This window comes from Salmo salar, chromosome 26, assembly GCF_965601325.2.
Source record: "Salmo salar chromosome 26, fSalSal1, whole genome shotgun sequence".
In the NCBI taxonomy this organism is placed as follows: domain Eukaryota; kingdom Metazoa; phylum Chordata; class Actinopteri; order Salmoniformes; family Salmonidae; genus Salmo; species Salmo salar.
In genome coordinates, this window is record NC_138316.1 from 25,820,042 (window position 1) to 25,840,000 (window position 19,959).

General features: G+C 43.6%; 1 protein-coding gene across 11 annotated transcripts in view; it reads left to right on the plus strand.

Moving 5' to 3' along the window:
* The first annotated feature begins 1,439 nt into the window (after positions 1-1,439).
* plekha7b (pleckstrin homology domain containing A7b) overlaps positions 1,440-19,959 on the plus strand; it is a 181,191-nt gene continuing 162,671 nt past the window's right edge. For 3 of the 11 annotated variants that reach the window (XM_082969559.1, XM_082969560.1, XM_082969562.1), the window contains exons 1-3: positions 1,440-1,791; positions 1,901-1,977; positions 2,091-2,148. In XM_082969559.1, the coding sequence (XP_082825685.1) occupies positions 1,709-1,791; positions 1,901-1,977; positions 2,091-2,148 (218 nt within the window). In that variant the 5' untranslated portion in view covers positions 1,440-1,708. The remainder of the gene's footprint in view (positions 1,792-1,900; positions 1,978-2,090; positions 2,149-19,959) is intronic. The other 8 variants (XM_082969564.1, XM_082969566.1, XM_082969569.1 and 5 more) reach the window with 4 other exon arrangements.

Genomic DNA, 19,959 nt, shown 5'->3' on the forward strand with positions numbered 1-19,959 from the left:
TTACTGAGAAGTGGCTTCCATCTGGCCGCTCTACCATAAAGGCCTGATTGGTGGGGTGCTGCAGAGATGGTTGTCCTTCTGGAAGGTTCTCCCTCCTCCATAGGGCGGCCAGCTCGGAAGAGTCTTGGTGGTTCTAAACTTCTTCCATTTAAGAATGATGGAGGCCACTGTCTCGACACAATCCTGTCTTGAACCTCTACGGACAATTCCTTTGACCTCATGGCTTGGTTTTTGCGCTGACATGCACCGTCAACTGTGGGACCTTATATAGACTGTAATGAATACTCAGGGAGAAAAAGGTGTAGATTCACGCGCAGAGTGAGGCAGGTATTTATTTTGCCTTCGCAGGCAGGAATCGTGGTCACAGGCAGGCAATGGCCATGCACAGGTAGGTGAATCAAAACTAGGACTGAAGGCTATAACTGGTTCTCACAAACAAGCTAGGAAGGCTTAGTAGAGTCAAAACGAACAATACCTCACAAAGGCACAAACAGAATGAACTGAACTAAATGAGGAGCTGATGAGACCAGGTGAGTAACTAACACAGGTGAAATCAATGAACAAAAATGAAAGACAGGGCTACGTTCAAGAACACAAAGAAACAGGGCTACGTTCAAGAACACAACGAAACAGAACACAAGGTTGACTAAGAAAATAAACACAGAACCTTACATAGACAGGTGTGTGGCTTTCCAAATCATGTCCAATCAATTGCATATCACACAGGTGGATTCCAATCAAGTTGTAGAAACATCTCAAGGATGATCAATGAGCTCAATTTCGAGTATCATAGCAAATGGTATGAGTACTTATGTAAATAACATATTTCTGTTTTTTATTCTTAATAAATTAGCAAAATGTCTAAAAACCTGTTTTTGCTTTGTCATTATGGAGTATTGTGTGTAGATTTATGAGGGGAAAAAATTATTTAATCAATGTTAGAATAAGGCTGTAATGTAACAAATTGTGGAAAAAGTCAAGTGGTATGAATATTTTCCGAATGCAACGTATGGGAGATTCTGGACCAGGGCTTTCCCCCACCATCAACGAAACACTAAATGATGGAATGTCGCATCCCTCCAATAGAGTTCCAGACACATCTATGCCATGGCGCATTGAAGCCGTTCTGGCTGCTCGTGGTGGCCCAACGCCCTATTTAGACACTATATGTTGGTGTCGTCTTTATTTAGCCAGTTACCTGTATGTTCCACAGGTCATAGGCTGAAAGGCTATCTTAGATTCATCAGGAAATGCTATATCATTTGTAGTTTAGTCTACTGTTGGTGACGTCATTATTGCAGGAAAAATCGTTCATTTGAGTTTTGGAATTTGCGTGTGATGGACTGTTGTTTGGGAATGTTAATCTTCTCAAATAACAGGGTATTAATGCGGAAATCTTTTCAACGCATTCCTTATGTGTAATTACTGTAGCTGCACCCTTGTGATGCATGACAATACTGCGCTAGATTGAAATGAATTGGAGAACCATGTTTTACATTTGATTCAATCCCAGCCAACCACGCACGCTTTGGTATGTCTACACCCCTTTTTCGTCGGCTAAAAGTGGCACAAAGACGCGCTGGCTTTAGGACTTTTTACAAGTTTGGTCTTCCCCTTTAAAAGTCTGCAGCCCTAGCGGTGATCATTGGACTGAAAACTCTGCGGAGGGGAGAAGAGAATGAACTAGCTTGAACAAGAAGCCGGGATCATGGCGGCACCGCTCGGGCGGGACACTCTACCTGACCACTGGTCCTATGGAGTTTATCGAGATGGCAGGGTCTTCTTCATCAAGTTAGCATGCACTGTGATGTTTTAACTTTAAGCTTTACTGGTGAAACGGGTTAATTACGCAGTTATTCACGTTCTTCTCGTCCAGTAACAGGTGTCTTGTTTCTTTCAGTGATAAAACTCACAGCACTACTTGGCTCCATCCCCGTACGGGTGAACCTGTCAACTCTGGACACATGATACGATCAGGTACGCGCAGGAATTAATAATACGATATTTCATGACTGCTGTGCACATTGAGCTTTAGCCTACCGCATCTAGATATGTATAGATTCACGCAGCCCATTGTATTCATGTTTTAGATTTACCACTGGGATGGGAAGAAGGATTCTCGGACGAGGGGGCCAGCTACTTCATTAAGTGAGTGCAGCTTTATGTTGTTAATGTATGGGATGTGCGTGACTCTAACGTCCGATTCGAGCTCGAATAGCTCATAGCTGTAGGACTATTGTTGTGTCTGTAGCACGCTTGAAGGCATGCAGTCTTTTAAATGCAGCAATTACAGCGGGTTGAGAAATGATGACGTTGCAATGCAAGCAAGCCATCACTTTCTTTCTCACGGTTACACATAAAAATACCCCAGGTGTTCATGGATACAATGTTGCACTAGGACACAACGCTCTGGTTTGCTGATTTGGTTTGTCATTTATGAATGTCACAGAGAAGCCTATTGCTCCTGACTAGCCCCATATGATACCTTTATTAGGCTACTGGCTGAACGATAACAAATGCTGTATAGCATAGACTACTACTTCATGCAAATGTTTAGTCAGGGATTTCTGCAATGTTAGGCTATTCAGGCTTGATATGATACAGTATATTGCAATGTCATTGCCAACAGTTGCAGTCAGTGCCGTTTAAGACGACTTTTTTTCATGAGCATGGCCATATTTCTATTACAGCATATTGGATGACTGTCATTCATATCCATTCACCCAGTTGTCACCATATTAGCTAAAGTAATGTCATAGTCAGCATAGCTAATAGAACTAACACGATAGTAAACCCAATACAATAATACGATAGCATTTCAGTGTACAGTCAGTAAGCAGTTACACCCGGCGTGCCCCACTGGCAATGAATTAGTAAAACCTAAAGCTTACCTTGACTTGGAAAAGTTCCAGTGTTGTGTTGGAAAGTCATAGCCAGCTAGCTAACATAGCATACCTCTGTTAGAGCTAGGTGTTCCAGTAGGCTAAACTAGGTAGCTGCATTTCTCTCTTGATTCTCTTTCATTTTGGAATAAGTTAATTTGTTCAAAGCTGTTCAACTACTGTCTTTCTCTCTCTTTGAGTCAACTACTCACCACATTTTATGCACTGCAGTACTAGCTAGATTAATTCTCTGATCCTTTGATTGGGTGGACAACATGTCAGATCATGCTGCAAGAGCTCTGATAGGTTGGAGGACGTCCTCCGGAACTTGTCATAATTACTCTGTAAGTCTGTGGAAGGGGGTGAGAACCATGAGCCTCCTAGGTTCTGTATTGAAGTCAATGTACCCAAAGGAGGACGGAAGCTAGCTGTCCTCCGGCTACAGCATGGTTCTACCCTACATAGTGCTGTTGAGGGTACTGTAGACCTTCTTTGCAAAATAGTGTGTTTTAATCAATTATTTGGTGACATGTGATTATATTTAGTATAGTTTTATCTAAAAAGGATAGCTTTTTAAATGTTTTACGATTTTTATTTTTATGAAATTCAGTGAGGAGGATGGTCCCTCCCTTCTTCCTCTGAGGAGCCTCCACTGATTGCCAACCACTAATTGTTATTTTTCTGGACCATTTTATTATGATTTATTAAGTAATTTATCTATAGTTTTGTCAAATCATAGACTGCTGTCTTTACACTTTTAGCCTAACGTATGCATCAGTAGCCTATGCTTCCTTTAGGTTTCAGACAGAAATTAGCCAGGCCTATTATAAACCAGCACCTTGAAATACATTTCCGGAGACACCTGAAACCCCACCTCTTTAAGGAATACCTGGGATAGGATATAGTAATCCTTCTAGCCCCCCCCCCCAATTTTTTTTTTATATAGATGTACTATTGTAAAGTGGTTGTTCCACTGGATATCATAAGGTGAATGCACCAATTTGTAAGTCGCTCTGCTAAATGACGTAAATGTAAAATGTACATTTTAACAGAACTCCCCAAAGGTGAGATTAATGAAAAATGTGATTGTGTTTGACCAACGTAACCTAATGCTATAATGTTTGGAGAAAGGTCATGTTTGCTTTTCTTCAGGATCTGTAGCTAGATAATATCCTACTTTTAATTTAATTTCTTTCTATTTAGAACATCGTGTTTGAGGAAGAGAGAGGACTGAACACACACACACACACACACACACTCTGATGTGATGTAATTCCCCATCTGTCCCACAGATATGCCTGCATGGAGTGTTTGAACATGTATGGTTCAGTTTTGCATTACAATATATTGTGATTTGATTACAGACATCACAATAGATTGACAGGCTATATTGATGCTCTATGTTGAAGTTCTCATGCCAATTAACTCTTGCTTTCTGCCCACATCATTTAGAAAATAAAGGGCAATGCCAAGCAGGACTGAAAGAAATCTATTGAAATTCAGCTCACACCCTCCAATATGCAAGACCTCTACTCTCTCCATTAGCTGTGTGTGTTTGTGTGTGTGGCTGGAGAAGGGGCAGGAGAGGGGCTTTTGTGTCTGTGACCATATGGTGACAGAGATGTTTAGCATGATTACAGTCTTGAAGCAGCGAGAACAGGATCCCCAAAGTCACACTTTCTCTATCCAGAAAATGATTATGGCTCCCAATAACCAATCCACCATATCTACCAGAGCATTCTGTCAGTCTTTGCCTTTCTTTTGGCTACTACCAGGCTGTGCTATGTTTGTAGAAGTAACATTAAACCACTCACTCTCTCTACAGTATTTCATTTGTTTACCCAGACACTCAGTAGAGAGCCATTTGCATTATCTAGCTGGGCATTTTCTTCTGCAGTGTTTCACATCATGTTTGTTGATGGGAATCAACTCTGTAGGCTGTGGCTGCCAGTGTGTAGCAGATGGGTCCCTGGAAGAGGGAGAAACACACAGAGTAGATAACATACCACTCTGAAAACCAACTGATAAATTAAGCTAACAATGACAACTGACAAGTCTACTTTTCCTAGCCATGTGCTTATATATCTGCATTACCTGCTGTTTGGGGTTTTAGGCTGGGCTTCTGTATAGCACTTTATGACATCTGCTGATGTGAAAAGGGCTTTATAAATACATTTGATTGATTGATACTGTAAAGCAAGTGTAGACATAGAGAATGCATGAGCAGGGGTCTCTCAATGTGAACCAATGGAAGGCGAACTCCTTCACCATGGGTGGTTTCTGGTGGGTAGCAACTCAGTCACAGAGTTTCTTAACCCAGAGGCGCAACATCGCGGGACTTCCGGGAGCGCTTGTGAAACAGACCAAACAGACCAGGCCGGGGTTTGAGAAGTCAATGAGAGAAGTGAAATATTCTTCTTAGTTGTTCATTTTCTCAAAATCTAACAGCACAACCTAGATTCGAGCCATTGTCTTCAGTAGTTAAGCCAAATTGACACGTTTTCCTTTTTGTCAAAAACTTTATATCGAAGGAGTGCCTTTGATTTGACCGCCTAAACATGCACAGTTTGGGGCAAAACCACTGTGCAAGCCGATGACGTGTTTCTACGCATGAGCTTAGCTAGCCAACGTCGCCATGACATCGCCTACAAGTGTGATCGGGGATTTCTATTGGAGAAGCAGTTTTAGCCTTCATACAGTACTGTCTTTGAATCAGTGTTTTCCATTAGCACCAGCTGTCAACTTGATTGGAGTCCACCTGTGGTAAATTCAATTGATTGGACTTGATTTGGAAAGGCACACACTAAAGTCCCACAGTTGACAGTGCATGTCAGAGCAAAAACCAAGCCATGTGTTCGAAATAATTGTCCATAGATCTCCGAGACAGGACTGTGTCGAGGCACAGATCTGGTGAAGCGTACCAAAATATTTCTGCAGCATAGGGGATCCCCAAGAACTGTGGCCTTCCTCATTCTTAAATGAAAAATGTTTAGAACCACCAAGACTCTTCCTAGAGCTGGCCGCCCGGCCAAACTGAGCAATCGAGGAAGAAGGGCCTTGGTAAGGGAGGTGACCAAGAACCTGATGTTCACTCTGACAGAGCTCCAGAGTTCCTCTTTGGTGATGGGAGAACCTTCCAGAAGGACAACCATCTCTGCAGCACTCCACCAATCAGGCCTTTACGGTAGAGTGGCCAGACGGAAGCCACTCCTCAGTAAAAGGCAAATGACAGACCGCTTAGAGTTTGACAAAAGGCACCTAAAGGACTCTCAGACCATGAGAAACAAGATTTTCTGGTCTGATGAAACCAAGATTGAACTCTTTGGCCTGAATGCCAAGCGTCACATCTGGAGGAAACCTGGCACCATCCCTACGATGAAGCATGGTGGTGGCAGCATCATGCTGTGGGTATTTTTCAGCGGCAGGGACTGGGAGACTAGTCAGCATTGAGGGAACGATGAACAGAGCAAAGTACAGAGAGACCCTTAATGAAAACCTGCTCCTGAGTGTTCAGGACCTCAGACTAAGTTCACCTTTCAACAGGAAAACAACCCTAAGCACACAGCCAAGACAATGCAAGAGTGACCCAAATCTCTGAATGTCCTTGAGTGGCTCAGCCAGAGCCCAGACTTGAACCCGATCTAACATCTCTGGAGAGACCTGAAAATAGCTGTACAGCGACACTCCCCATCCAACCTAACAGAGCTTGAGATGATCTGCAGAGAAGAATGGGAGAAACTCCCTAAATACTGGTGTGCCATGCTTGCCCCTGTCTGTGTGTGTGCATTGCGTGAGTCTAGCCATTAGCGATGATGCTAATGAAAACAGTCTTCTGGTAGATGGAAAGCCTTTCCTAAAAAACATGAAATGTTAACTACAAAGTAGCATATTCTTACCTGGAAGAATGATATCATGATTATTTTTATCAATCCAGTGGGTATTTGTTTTGCAAACTCATCACATGTGCTACAAAATGCAGCTAAACAACAACCTCTTGCTTGGTGCACACTTGAATTAAAGGGTAACTACACCCAAAAATTTAAATGTCTCTGTTTTTTCCCAGACCTCAAAGTGTTCTCACGATGTGGTTTAAACATTGTTGTGGACTTAGAACCTCCAATGTATTTATTTATTAAAAAAGTGTTATTTTGAGAGAGAACCTAAAAAAACTGTGAAAAACCAAAACCTGGACAAACAAAACCTTGAATTTCTTTACTCTATTTTTGTTTGAATAAAATTATATAATTTGAAGAACATTATTATGGCATATATTGCAGTAAAACTGTAAATAAGACTTTAATCTCAAGAGGAGACAGGTTAAACGTTAAAGGTTTAATGTTCTCTTACATAGAAAATAGTCCTGCTCATATAGGCTTAGACCTAGACAATCACCAAAACAGCTACCAATACACTGAATTCATACATTTTCAATCATTTAAATTGTAAAGTCATGTCTTTCTACATAATACCACAAATCATTTTTACAATCAGGGAGGTAAACTCAAAGTGTTCAATCATTTTCCTGTGTATTTCAAATGGAATCATGTAACAGAGGACATCAAAATAGTGCTCTTACGGCAAAAAATGTTGAGCGCCTAGCTGGCTACTTTTTCTATTTGTCTGGCTACTCTATGTACTTGTGGAAAACACTGGCAACTCTGTCCACAGTCATGCCCCTTTTAGTTTGCCTCACTTGCCCCAGTCAGAGAGCCTGCCATAAAGTGCTTTCTACTGCTATGGTTGTATTCTTGTTTGTGTGAATAGTTTGTTGAATGTAGAAAATTATTGGGAGCAAACAAAGTCTGGTCCAAGCGTCACACAGCACAAACATGAGCCTCAGTAAAACACGATTGTGTTAATATTGGAATATGAAGTTCTCCTGACTCAAAGCAGTTGTAATAATTAATTTATAACTAATGAAAGTGTTCTGTGGTTGCAGACATATGCTTTCTAGTGGTTAGCAACACTGGTGTGGATGGGAGGATGCCCATTCAAGTCTGGTGTGTTCCTCGGTAGTCTCAGACAGACTCAGTCTGGTGGGACCGTGGGAGTATAACTCATTCAGCACAGCACACACCTACCTGTATGCAAGGCACTGATCTCCATGTCCTCCCATCTGCCAACTAAACAGCCCAGTGCAAGATAGATTGAGATTGTCTGTGCCGCTGTCTTCCTCCCTGTTTTGCATTGGAAATGTGTTGCTCTGAGATGGAGGACTCGTAACACAGACAATGCAACGCACCTTATGTAAACACTATAGAAACAACTGAGGCAGGAAGCTGGCATTCAGACATGTGAGTTTTTAAAAGGGCAAAGAAAAAATGATTGCAGAAATTTGTTATAGCTGACACTTTGATTGTGTGCTGCATGAAGGGAGTGATTGTGCCCGTCTCTCTGGCCTCTGAGGAAAGAGAACAACAGGCCAACCCGGAGATGTATGATGGCCCAAATGTCAGCCTGGCTGTAAAATCAATTGGTTATTTGTTGCTGAAATGACTTGATGGAAGCAAGGATCCTGTTTTGGTCTTCTTCTCTGGCTCTAGCTGGACATTGTGTCTTTGTCATTGTGCTGTTTTAACATTGGTGGGTTAGGTAACAGCAGACTTCTGAGAACCAAACAGACGACAGGGACAGGCCAAGTCACGACTGTCCTACAACCCTCTTCTCACATTAGAATTCCCATAAAGTATGGCTGTGGTTTCAACACAATTCAAACTGGACACACTCTTCCCAAGTTCAGAACGGAAAAAGTGTTCTCTTTGTTCCACTCTACTGCTACTTTACCTAAGGTTAATCAAATCACTTAGTTACTGCAGTGTAGTTGCATGTAATTACGCCAGGACCGGAACTGTAGATTCAAAGTAACTACATGTGTGTTCATGTCTTGGAAGAGCCAATGAGAGATGTTGAGTTTGTCCTTGTGATGTGCATGGCCTCTTTATTATCCCTCATTGGGGAATCATTCATTTCTGCTGATGTGGCTTCTGTCATTTTCACCTAATGGTGGGCTCTTCAATACTTCACAGTGGACCGGCCACATCAGAGCTTCATTTGATTTACTGACATCTTGGACGGCGCCGGGGTTTTCTACGTTTGTCTCATGTGTCTTTAAGGTAATTATGGGCGAGTCGTTGAATGCATAGCCCACCTGCCTGCCTGGTCACCCAGCACTCAGCTAATTAAACACTGTGAGTGGAGGCATGGGCTGGTTAATTCATCAATCCTCCAGTCTCTCAGAAATATGACAGTCAACTGTGAAGTCAAGCTTTATATGACTGATAGCCCCTGTCGAAAAGCGAAACTCTTTTCAAACCACAGTCATGTTTACTCCATGACTGACATAGATGTGGTCGAGGTTTCATCCAAACAGTAGCACTTTAGGTTGAAGTCTCCCATAATCATTGGATGGAGCTGTCTGTATAGGTTTTTGGGGTCCCCCCCCTTCCCTCCTCCCCCCTGCTGTCCATGGAGCATGCTGTGACAGGCTGAGCGGAATCCAAGTCCACATGGCGCTGCCGTGACAACGGTCTGCTGGTTGTGTAGTGGGTTGCTGGTGGAAACCAGCGGAGCTAGAGTACAAAGAAGGGATTGTTGAGACAGGCAGCGCGGTCGTAGTAAAACTCACATTAATTTACATGTAGGCCAGTGGAGGAATGGAGGTCTGCCTAGTGCTCTCTAACATGGTGGGTTAGTTAGATAACCTCTCCTGTCTCAGAGTGGACCAGGGCTCTTTGGCTGTTACTTTAATCTGGCACTATATTCCTGACTTGCATTTCTTTAGAATTCTTTCTACTCAGACCGAGAGGTATTTATTTTGATAAAATCTACTCCGAAGAAGTGAATGTTGTTTCAGTTGGTTTTAAGTAGCTACACTAGAGCCTGTGAAGTGGTTTTCCCAGTTTTTCCCCCAGAAAACGTATAGCTGGAGCAGTCAATGCTTTGGAAAAGTGCAACTCTATAGCTCCCCCAGGGGAGAAATGATCCAATCGAGGTACAATGGTGTCCTGTTGGGACAATGTTGCTATTGTTGTTTGGGGTTTGCAAACCTGCTGGACTGACAGGGGGAAGTGTACAATATCCATATAGACCCACACAGACTCCATAAACGCACACAGACTCCCTCTTCTATATCCCTCCACTTTTGTTCTTAATAAGAAATGATGGTTCCATCCATCTTTTATTATTTATCTCAGATCTCTGTGTTTATTTGCCACCTCCCTCCAGTCTTCTAATTTGTATTGTCTGTTCTGTGTTACAATGGCACTCTGGGAGGAATGAGTTAATTAGCCATAAGATGTAGCAGGAGTGAAGCAAAACACTCTAAATGGAGATGAAAGGCAGCTCAGTTTCCCTACAGGGGTTTATCTCTAGGCTCCACTAGTAAAGCATTCTCTTTCTGCATACAGCAAATCCACGCTTCACTGGTGCAGAGATCCAAGTCGCCAAATGAAGGAAGGCTACAAACTAACTTCACAATGCTTTAGTTGACCTTTGGCCTCAGCATACCAAGATCCCCTTGTTCTGAAGGAACATGTGTTTCAATGGTAATGATCGTCTCCATCAATGCAGATGACAAGGTTAATCTGCTAAGCAAACCAAGACAAGTGTAGCAAATGAAAAAGTTTTTGGCGGTTACATCTGTATTCAACTCTTTGAGTGCTTTTGAAACTGCAAAATATACCTTTGATATTCAGTGCTCACTTTCAAACTGCCACAGAGAGTGGAAGAACTTTAGCTGTCCTTTGTACTTCTCTTTTCACTGGGGCTGCTTGACCCTAGTGGATCGGTTTTAAAACTAGTTTTTTGACAGACTTCCTTTTAAAGTGTATCCCCAACTGTTCCTTTCATCCTGGTGACACAGGAAGAAAAAGAGTCATAGTGAGTCTTTCTGGAAGGTAAATCTAAGGAAACACACTTCTATTTTATTCTTACAGCAACGTGTTGACGGTTGTCATTTCTGTCTTTGTTACGACTCAGTGTTGGCAGGTGTGGTGTGCTTTCTAGGAAAGCCTACATTCACCACAGACACTGAATGCACCTTCATTACTTTAATAATTATGGCCTCATCATAACAGTTCAATTGACCACCCAGAACTAAGTCCTGATTCCCTCAGGTGGATGTACTGTAGGTAAGATGGTCTGGACACTATGGAATTTGTCCATTAATGTCATGTTTGCTTCAAGGACTATGGAATTGGATGGGAATTGATTGAAATTCAGATATTTCTGTGTCAAGTGGCAGAGGGAGAGATGACGGGGGAGTGATAAGAAGCATGCCACTGAATACCAATCAGACAGACCTCCCTGTATCAGCAGCAGCCGCAGCCAAGCTGCTCTCATGCAGTAGACTGGAGGTGGGTTTAACTGCTGTTATCCCATTGAAACTAATATAAAGTTGAAAACTCCATTCAGAGCTGTTCATCTTCTCTCATATGCAGAAAGATTTACCACAGAGTAAACACCCTCTTTCTGTGAAGGTATTTTATTCCAGGTTATATGAAGCAGTATTCCCCCCTGGGATTCAGGCCAACAACCTACAGTTTTCATAGTCTTTCCTCTGGCTAGTCTGAAACTATACTGCTACCCACTCTTACATACCGGTCGTGGTGTTTAGAGGTTTCATGCTGAGAAGTGGAATTCCACAGTTCCCACTGCTCAACCCTGTGGCTGTTTCATTCAGCCCAGGGCGTCTATGAGAGGTCAGACTGCAGGGTGGCTTAAAGCTGTCATTTCTATTTGTTTCCAAGTACACAAACATCTCTGTATGCATTGGCTATGATGGCTACAACGAATCCTCACCCCCTGTCTCTCACACTTCAGCATGTTGATGAGATGTGCTGTCTGTCTGATCAAGTGTGTAAATAACAGTCCTTGTCCTACTCCTCTCTCAGCTGTTTGTTAAGACCATGCTGTGACCTTCACCTGACATTAGTGATTCTGAGAGGGTTTTGTCTCCTCTCTTTGTCTAGCCCTCCCCCCCCCCCCCCCGTGTGTATGTCAAGCTCTCCAAACACTCTGGAATCGCTCCTTGCCATGCTGAAGGCTGTAATCAGTGAATGACTGGGCTCTTCTGCATTGTGTGTCAATCTCCATTCACCTGCATGACACTCACCACCATGGTATCAGCAGCACTACCAGGCAGTCACTTTTCCATCCCCAAATACATACTTGGATTTGTTAGGTGATACAGTATTTAATCACTCAGCTAAATCATAATCTAAACAAATACGTCTCTTCCGTAGCTGGTGAACTTTCACATAATGCTGTTGAAAACTCAGAAGCACTTTGACAGTCCGTTTGTGGGCTGAACTGACAGCTCTAGTGTTGTGTGTGATGTGCCGAGAGGAGAGGCAGGAGAGTCATGCCCTCCTGTGTTCTGACCCTCTCTCCCTGGCTCTCTCCCTCCCTGATGTTTGGAGAATGGGGGTGTAGTGATTATTCTGAATTTTTGGAGGCAGTAGGCAGAGGCTGTGGCAGGGCCCTTTCCCGTGACAAGACTTTTTAATGATTTCCTGTTTTGGCAGAAGCTGTTTGCAGTGGGGCTGCAGCAGTGGTACAGGGGCTATAGTGCTCTCCTACCTGAGAATACTTTACCTGCTGCAGAATGAATCATTTATCCTGTGGAAGTAGGAGAGGAAACAATGTGTTATTTTAACACTGAGCACGTAGTCTGGAGTTATTGGAGATGCCAGGATCCATTCTAAAATAAATGACATGTCAAATAGGGGGTGCTTATAAACTTAGCAAAAAAAGAAACGTCCCTTTTTCAGGACCCTGTCTTTCAAAGATAATTCGTAAAAATCCAAATAACGTCACAGATCCTCATTGTAAAGGGTTTAAACACTGTTTCCCATGCTTGTTCAATGAACCATAAACAATTAATGAACATGCACCTGTGGATGGTCGTCAAGACACTACCAGCTTACGGACGGTAGGCAATTAAGGTCACAGTTATGAAAACTTAGGACACTAAAGAGGCCTTTCTACTGACTCTGAAAAACACTAAAAGAAAGATGCCCAGGGTCTCTGCTCATCTGCGTGAACATATCTTAGGCATGCTGCAAGGAGGCATGACGACTGCAGATGTGGCCAGGGCAATAAATTGCAATGTCTGTACTGTGAGACGCCTAAGACAGAGCTACAGGGAGAGAGACAGAGGACAGTTGATCGTCCTCACAGTGGCAGACCACATGTAACAACACCTGCACAGGATTGGTACATCCGAACATCACACCTGCGGGACAGGTACAGAATGGCAACAACAACTGCCCGAGTTACACCAGGAATTCACAATCCCTCAATCAGTGCTCAGACTGTCTGCAATAGGCTGAAAGAGGCTGGACTGAGGGCTTGTAGGCCTGTTGTAAGGCAGGTCCTCACCAGACATCACCGGCAACAACGTCACCTACAGGCACAAACCCGCCGTCGCTGGACCAGACAGGACTGGCAAAAGGTGCCCTTCACTGATGAGTCGCTGTTTTGTCTCACCAGGGGTGATGGGAAGATTCGCGTTTATCGTCGAAGGAATGAGCGTTACACCGAGGCCTGTACTCTGGAGCGGGATCGATTTGGAGGTGAAGGGTCCGTCATGGTCTGGGGCGGTGTGTCACAGCATCCTCGGACTGAGTTTGTTGTCATTGCAGGCAATCTCAATGCTGTGCGTTACAGGGAAGACATCCTCCTCCTCATGTGGTACCCTTCCTGCAGGCTCATCCTGACATGACCCTCCAGCATGACAATGCCACCAGCGATACTGCTCGTTCTGTGCGGTATTTCCTGCAAGACAGGAATATCAGTGTACTGCCATGGCCAGCGAAGAGCCCGGATCTCAATCCCATTGAGCACGTCTGGAACCTGTTGGATTGGAGGGTGAGGGCCATTCCCCCCAGAAATGTCTGGGAACTTGCAGGTGCCTTGGTGGAAGAGTGGGGTAACATCTCACAGCAAGAACATGCAAATCTGGTGCAGTCCATGAGGAGGAGATGCACTGCAGTACTTAACTTCTCTAGGGCCAGTGGGACGAAATCGTCCCACCTACGTAACAGCCAGTGGAATCCTGTGGCGCGTTATTCAAATACTTTAGAAATGCTATTACTTCAATTTCTCAAACATATGACTATTTTACACCATTTTAAAGACAAGACTCTCGTTAATATAACCACACTGTCCGATTTCAAAAAGGCTTTACAACGAAAGCAAAACATTAGATTATGTCAGCAGAGTACCCAGCCAGAAATAGTCAGACACCCATTTTTCAAGCTAGCATATAATGTCACAAAAACCCAGAAGACAGCTAAATGCAGCACTAACCTTTGATCTTCATCAGATGACACACCTAGGACATTATGTTATACAATACATGCATGTTTTGTTCAATCAAGTTCATATTTATATCAAAAACCAGCTTTTTACATTAGCATGTGACGTTCAGAACTAGCATACCCCCCGCAAACTTCCGGTGAATTTACAAAAAATTTACTAAATTACTCACGATAAACGTTCACAAAAAGCATAACAATTATTTTAAGAATTATAGATACAGAACTCCTCTATGCACTCGCTATGTCCGATTTTAAAATAGCTTTTCGGTGAAAGCACATTTTGCAATATTCTCAGTAGATAGCCCAGCATCACAGGGCTAGCTATTTAGACACCCAGCAAGTTTAGCACTCACCAAAGTCAGATTTACTATAAGAAAAATGTTATTACCTTTGCTGTTCTTCGTCAGAATGCACTCCCAGGACTTCTACTTCAATAACAAATGTTGGTTTGGTCCCAAATAATCCATTGTTATATCCAAATAGCGGCATTTTGTTTGTGCGTTCAAGACACTATCCGAATGGTAAAGAAGGGTGACGAGCACGGCGCATTTCGTGACAAAAAAATTCTAAATATTCCATTACCGTACTTCGAAGCATGTCAACCGCTGTTTAAAATCAGTTTTTATGCCATTTTTCTCGTAAAAAAGCGATAATATTTCGACCGGGAGTGGTGGTTTTCGTTCAAAGAGAGGGAAAATAAAAACATCTCGTGCCCTCATGCACGAGCCCCAGTCTAATGGTCCTCTGACAGGCCACTATCCAAACGCGCTAATGTGTTTCAGCCTGGGGCTGCCTCGATATCATTCAGCTTTTTCCCGGGTTCTGAGAGCCTATGGGAGCCGTAGGAAGTGTCACGTTACAGCAAAGATCCTCAGTCTTCAATAAACGGAGACAAGAAGAACAAGATCTTGTCAGAGGGCACTTCCTGTAAGGAATCTTCTCAGGTTTTTGCCTGCCATATGAGTTCTGTTATACTCACAGACACCATTCAAACAGTTTTAGAAACTTTAGGGTGTTTTCTATCCAAAGCCAATAATTATATGCATATTCTAGTTACTGGGCAGGAGTAGTAACCAGATTAAATCGGGTACGTTTTTTATCCGGCCGTGTCAATACTGCCCCCTACCCCCAACAGGTTAATGCTGCTGGTGGCCAAACCAGATACTGACTGTTACTTTTGATTTTGACCCCCCCCCCTTTTTGTTCAGGGACACATTATTCCATTTCTGTTAGTCACATGTCTGTGGAACTTGTTCAGTTTATGTCTCAGTTGTTGAATCTTGTTATGTTCATACAAATATTTAAGTTTGCTGAAAATAAACTCAGTTGATAGTGAGAGGACGTTTCTTTTTTTGCTGAGTTTATTTGTCCTGTTTCACTGCATGTACAAGTGGAGCAATTAGGGTTAAGTGCCTTGCTCAAGGGCAGATTATTAACAGGTTAAAGTTAATACTTGTAAATAATAGATGGGTTTTATGAAGCGCTTTTCAAGGAGCCATAGATGTTTTGTTTACTTATACTGTAAGTGTAACAGTGTAGGTTCCGTCCCTCTCTTCGCCCCAACCCGGGCTCGAACCAGGGACCCTTGCACACATCAACAACTGACACCCCACGAAGCATCGTTACCCATCGCACCACAAAAGCCGCGGCCCTTGCAACGCAAGGGGCAACCCTACTTCAAGTCTCAGAGCGAGTGACGTCACCGATTGAAACGCTATTAGCGCGCACCACCGCTAACTAACTAGCCATTTCACATCGGTTACATAAGGCTGTTTTGTCATAAGTCACAAATACACTGGTGTCATGTCTAAATGTCCATCCAGGTCTCCAGTTTCCACATTCGTCTTGTCCTAACCTGTGTAATGGTTTGAACAGCCACTCAAGGCCAAGGAACACAGCTGTCATGTCAACGTCATGTTCGTGGTGACAGATTAGGGCAATGGCAGTAGACGGGGTTGGGGGTATAACACTGCACTGAATGAAAGGGATTAAGACAAAGAGTCGATTGAGAGGCTGATACAGTGGGTGGCTATGTACTGCAGAGCTGGGAAACAGCCATTCCATCACTCACCAAAAGGACTTTTGATATATTTAACTCTGGAGCCTGCAATGAATACATTAACAGTTGTCAGGGCAGAGATGAGACAATCTTCTTCCTGTGGTGAGCTACATTATAGAGGATGGGCCAGTCATGGTCCAGACGGTCAGAGACAGAGCAGGGTGGCCAGCAGCAGGGCAGCAGAGGAGAGGCTAGTGGGGCCAGGATGGGAACCTGCTGCAGCTGAATACCTCTTGGTCAGGAGGCTAAATGCCTGGCTGAACATGAACTGAAGGCTGCCGGACAAGACAGGGAGGAGACCATAGAACAAGAAAAAGACAGGGAGGAGACCATAGAAGACATGGAGGAGACCGTAGAAGAAGACCGGGAGGAAACAATAGAAGAAGAAGGTGCAAGGTAATGCCTCAGAAGATTCGGTTGGCAAAAGATATTATGATAGATGATAACACCTTGAAAATGTATACACTTTTATTGTAGGCTGAAAGTTTAAGCATTGACATACACTGCGTATACAAAACATTAAGAACACCTGCTCTTTCCATGACATAGACTGACCAGGTGAATCCAGGGGATAGCTATGATCCCTTATCAGTGTAGATGATGCTTTATATAGATGCTTTATCTTGGCCAGGTCGCAGTTGTAAATGAGAACTTGTTCTCAACTAGCTTACCTGGTTAAATAAAGGTGAAATAAAACATTTTAAAAAATGAAGGGGAAACAATGTAGACATGGATTGTGTATGTGTGCCATTCAGAGGTTGAATGGGCAAGATAAAATATTTAAATGCCTTTGAACAGGGTATGGTAGTAGGTGCCAGGCACGCCGGTTTGTGTCAAGAACTGCAACACTGCTGGGTTTTTCACATTCAACAGTTTCCTGTGTGTATCAAGAATGGTCCACTACCCAAAGGACATCCAGCCAACTTGACACAACTGTGGGAAGCATTGGAGTCTACAATGGCCAGCATTCCTATGGAACGCTTTCGACACCTTGTAGAGTCCATGCTGTGTCGAATTGAGGCTGTTCTGAGGGCAAAAAGGGAATTCAATATTAGGAAGGTGTTCCTAATGTTTGGTATAATTGTATTTGCATGTGCAGTATCTCTTGGGAAGGAAGTTGGCTGAGGGAAAAACAGCTGAAGTGGATAATAGTTTGTGAGTTGTGGAATGCTTGTGCTTTGTCTCATCATTTGTCTCTCTCTTCATGAGGCAGAGGGAGGTTCCTGTGGTTTGTCTCATCATTTGTCTCTCTCTTCATGAGGCAGAGGGAGGTTCCTGTGGTTTGTCTCATCATTTGTCTCTCTCTTCCTGAGGCAGAGGGAGGTTCCTGTGGTTTGTCTCATCATTTGTCTCTCTCTTCATGAGGCAGAGGGAGGTTCCTGTGGTTTGTCTCATCATTTGTCTCTCTCTTCATGAGGCAGAGGGAGGTTCCTGTGGTTTGTCTCATCATTTGTCTCTCTCTTCCTGAGGCAGAGGGAGGTTCCTGTGGTTTGTCTCATCATTTGTCTCTCTCTTCATGAGGCAGAGGGAGGTTCCTGTGGTTTGTCTCATCATTTGTCTCTCTCTTCATGAGGCAGAGGGAGGTTCCTGTGGTTTGTCTCATCATTTGTCTCTCTCTTCCTAAGGCAGAGGGAGGTTCCTGTGCTTTGTCTCATCATTTGTCTCTCTCTTCATGAGGCAGAGGGAGGTTCCTGTGGTTTGTCTCATCATTTGTCTCTCTCTTCCTGAGGCAGAGGGAGGTTCCTGTGCTTTGTCTCATCATTTGTCTCTCTCTTCATGAGGCAGAGGGAGGTTCCTGTGCTTTGTCTCATCATTTGTCTCTCTCTTCATGAGGCAGAGGGAGGTTCCTGTGCTTTGTCTCATCATTTGTCTCTCTCTTCATGAGGCAGAGGGAGGTTCCTGTGGTTTGTCTCATCATTTGTCTCTCTCTTCATGAGGCAGAGGGAGGTTCCTGTGGTTTGTCTCATCATTTGTCTCTCTCTTCCTAAGGCAGAGGGAGGTTCCTGTGCTTTGTCTCATCATTTGTCTCTCTCTTCATGAGGCAGAGGGAGGTTCCTGTGGTTTGTCTCATCATTTGTCTCTCTCTTCATGAGGCAGAGGGAGGTTCCTGTGGTTTGTCTCATCATTTGTCTCTCTCTTCATGAGGCAGAGGGAGGTTCCTGTGGTTTGTCTCATCATTTGTCTCTCTCTTCATGAGGCAGAGGGAGGTTCCTGTGGTTTGTCTCATCATTTGTCTCTCTCTTCCTGAGGCAGAGGGAGGTTCCTGTGGTTTGTCTCATCATTTGTCTCTCTCTTCATGAGGCAGAGGGAGGTTCCTGTGGTTTGTCTCATCATTTGTCTCTCTCTTCATGAGGCAGAGGGAGGTTCCTGTGCACCTCAGAGTTGTTTCCAATGCCCCTCTGGAGGGAAAACACTGGGTCTGTTCCTACTGATTCAATTCACATGACAACAGCTCCTCGCCTGCCTGCCTGCCTGCCTGCCTGCCTGCCTGCCTGCCTGCCTGCCTGCCTGCCTGCCCGCCTGCCGCATTCTGTCAGAAAGACACTGGGAGTGGAGACACTGCAGAAATATGCTGCAGGTTTCCCTCATTTCTCAGACAGGAAAAGTTTTGATTGGCACAGAGGGAGGAATGAGCAAATGCTTATTAACAAGAGAAAGTCAGTGAGCCCCCAAGCTGAATTCCCAGTGTTTGGTTTGGAAGTGTGGGATTGACTGGAATCTCCTGATGGGCTTCCAAGCTCCTCTGTTTTGTAAATGGAAATTCTGTCGCTGAGATTTTCAATCTCCCAACCGAGCTCCGTGGAACACTGAACATCCCTTCTGCATGCTTCATGGATTTAAGTTTCATTTGCAAAATGTTCCGACGTTTGTGTGTTGTATTGTCTCTGTTCTGTGGTGTCTATTCTTTTCCTTTTGTGTCTGTTCTTGGTCTTTTAATGACTTGATTTGATAACCGTGAAAGACGTGGGCAGCATTGTCCATGAATTTGTCTTAGTTGTTAAATCCTAGACATTTGTCACACTATGGAAATAATTCTTCTATATTGCATTTATTACTGGGCAAGGTTGGGATTCCTCAAATTCTCTGTCAAGTGTAGGAGTGTGTCTCTCAGTTTGTAGTGTAAATCAACGTGTCTGATGCTATAGACCTTCTGTATGTGTGTCATCACACTGGGGACGTCATCCAACCTGAAAATATCCCTCAAATGATCCTCCAGCTCGGGCCCATAATGCCTGGTGCTTTGCCTCTGACAGGGCTTGAGAAGTTCAGTCCCAGCTGGTTTTTGGATCTTAAAGGGTACAGATCGCCTCCAGTATACGTGAAATCATAGAGTTTATAAGATCATGGTCTGTACCAGTTAGTGACTGTGGATTTTATGATTGAATATTGCTGTTCACATTAACGGATTATTGAGTGTGAAAACCTCCGAAATGGAAAGCTCTATCTGCTGTATGCCACTGAAAGCAGATCTGGAGCAATTTAATTTACTGCAGCAGTTATTGAACACATCGACCACATGGGAGTGTGAGGACTCAGCCCGATGCAATTTAATTTGGTCCATTGTGCAAAGATGCAAAACGAATTGTTTGTTCATGATCGAGTGGACTCTCCCCCCATCCACTGTAAAGTGGGTTGGCTGTGCTTAGTGCTAACTGCGTTAGGTCTACTGTATATTATCCTGTATATTATATTACCC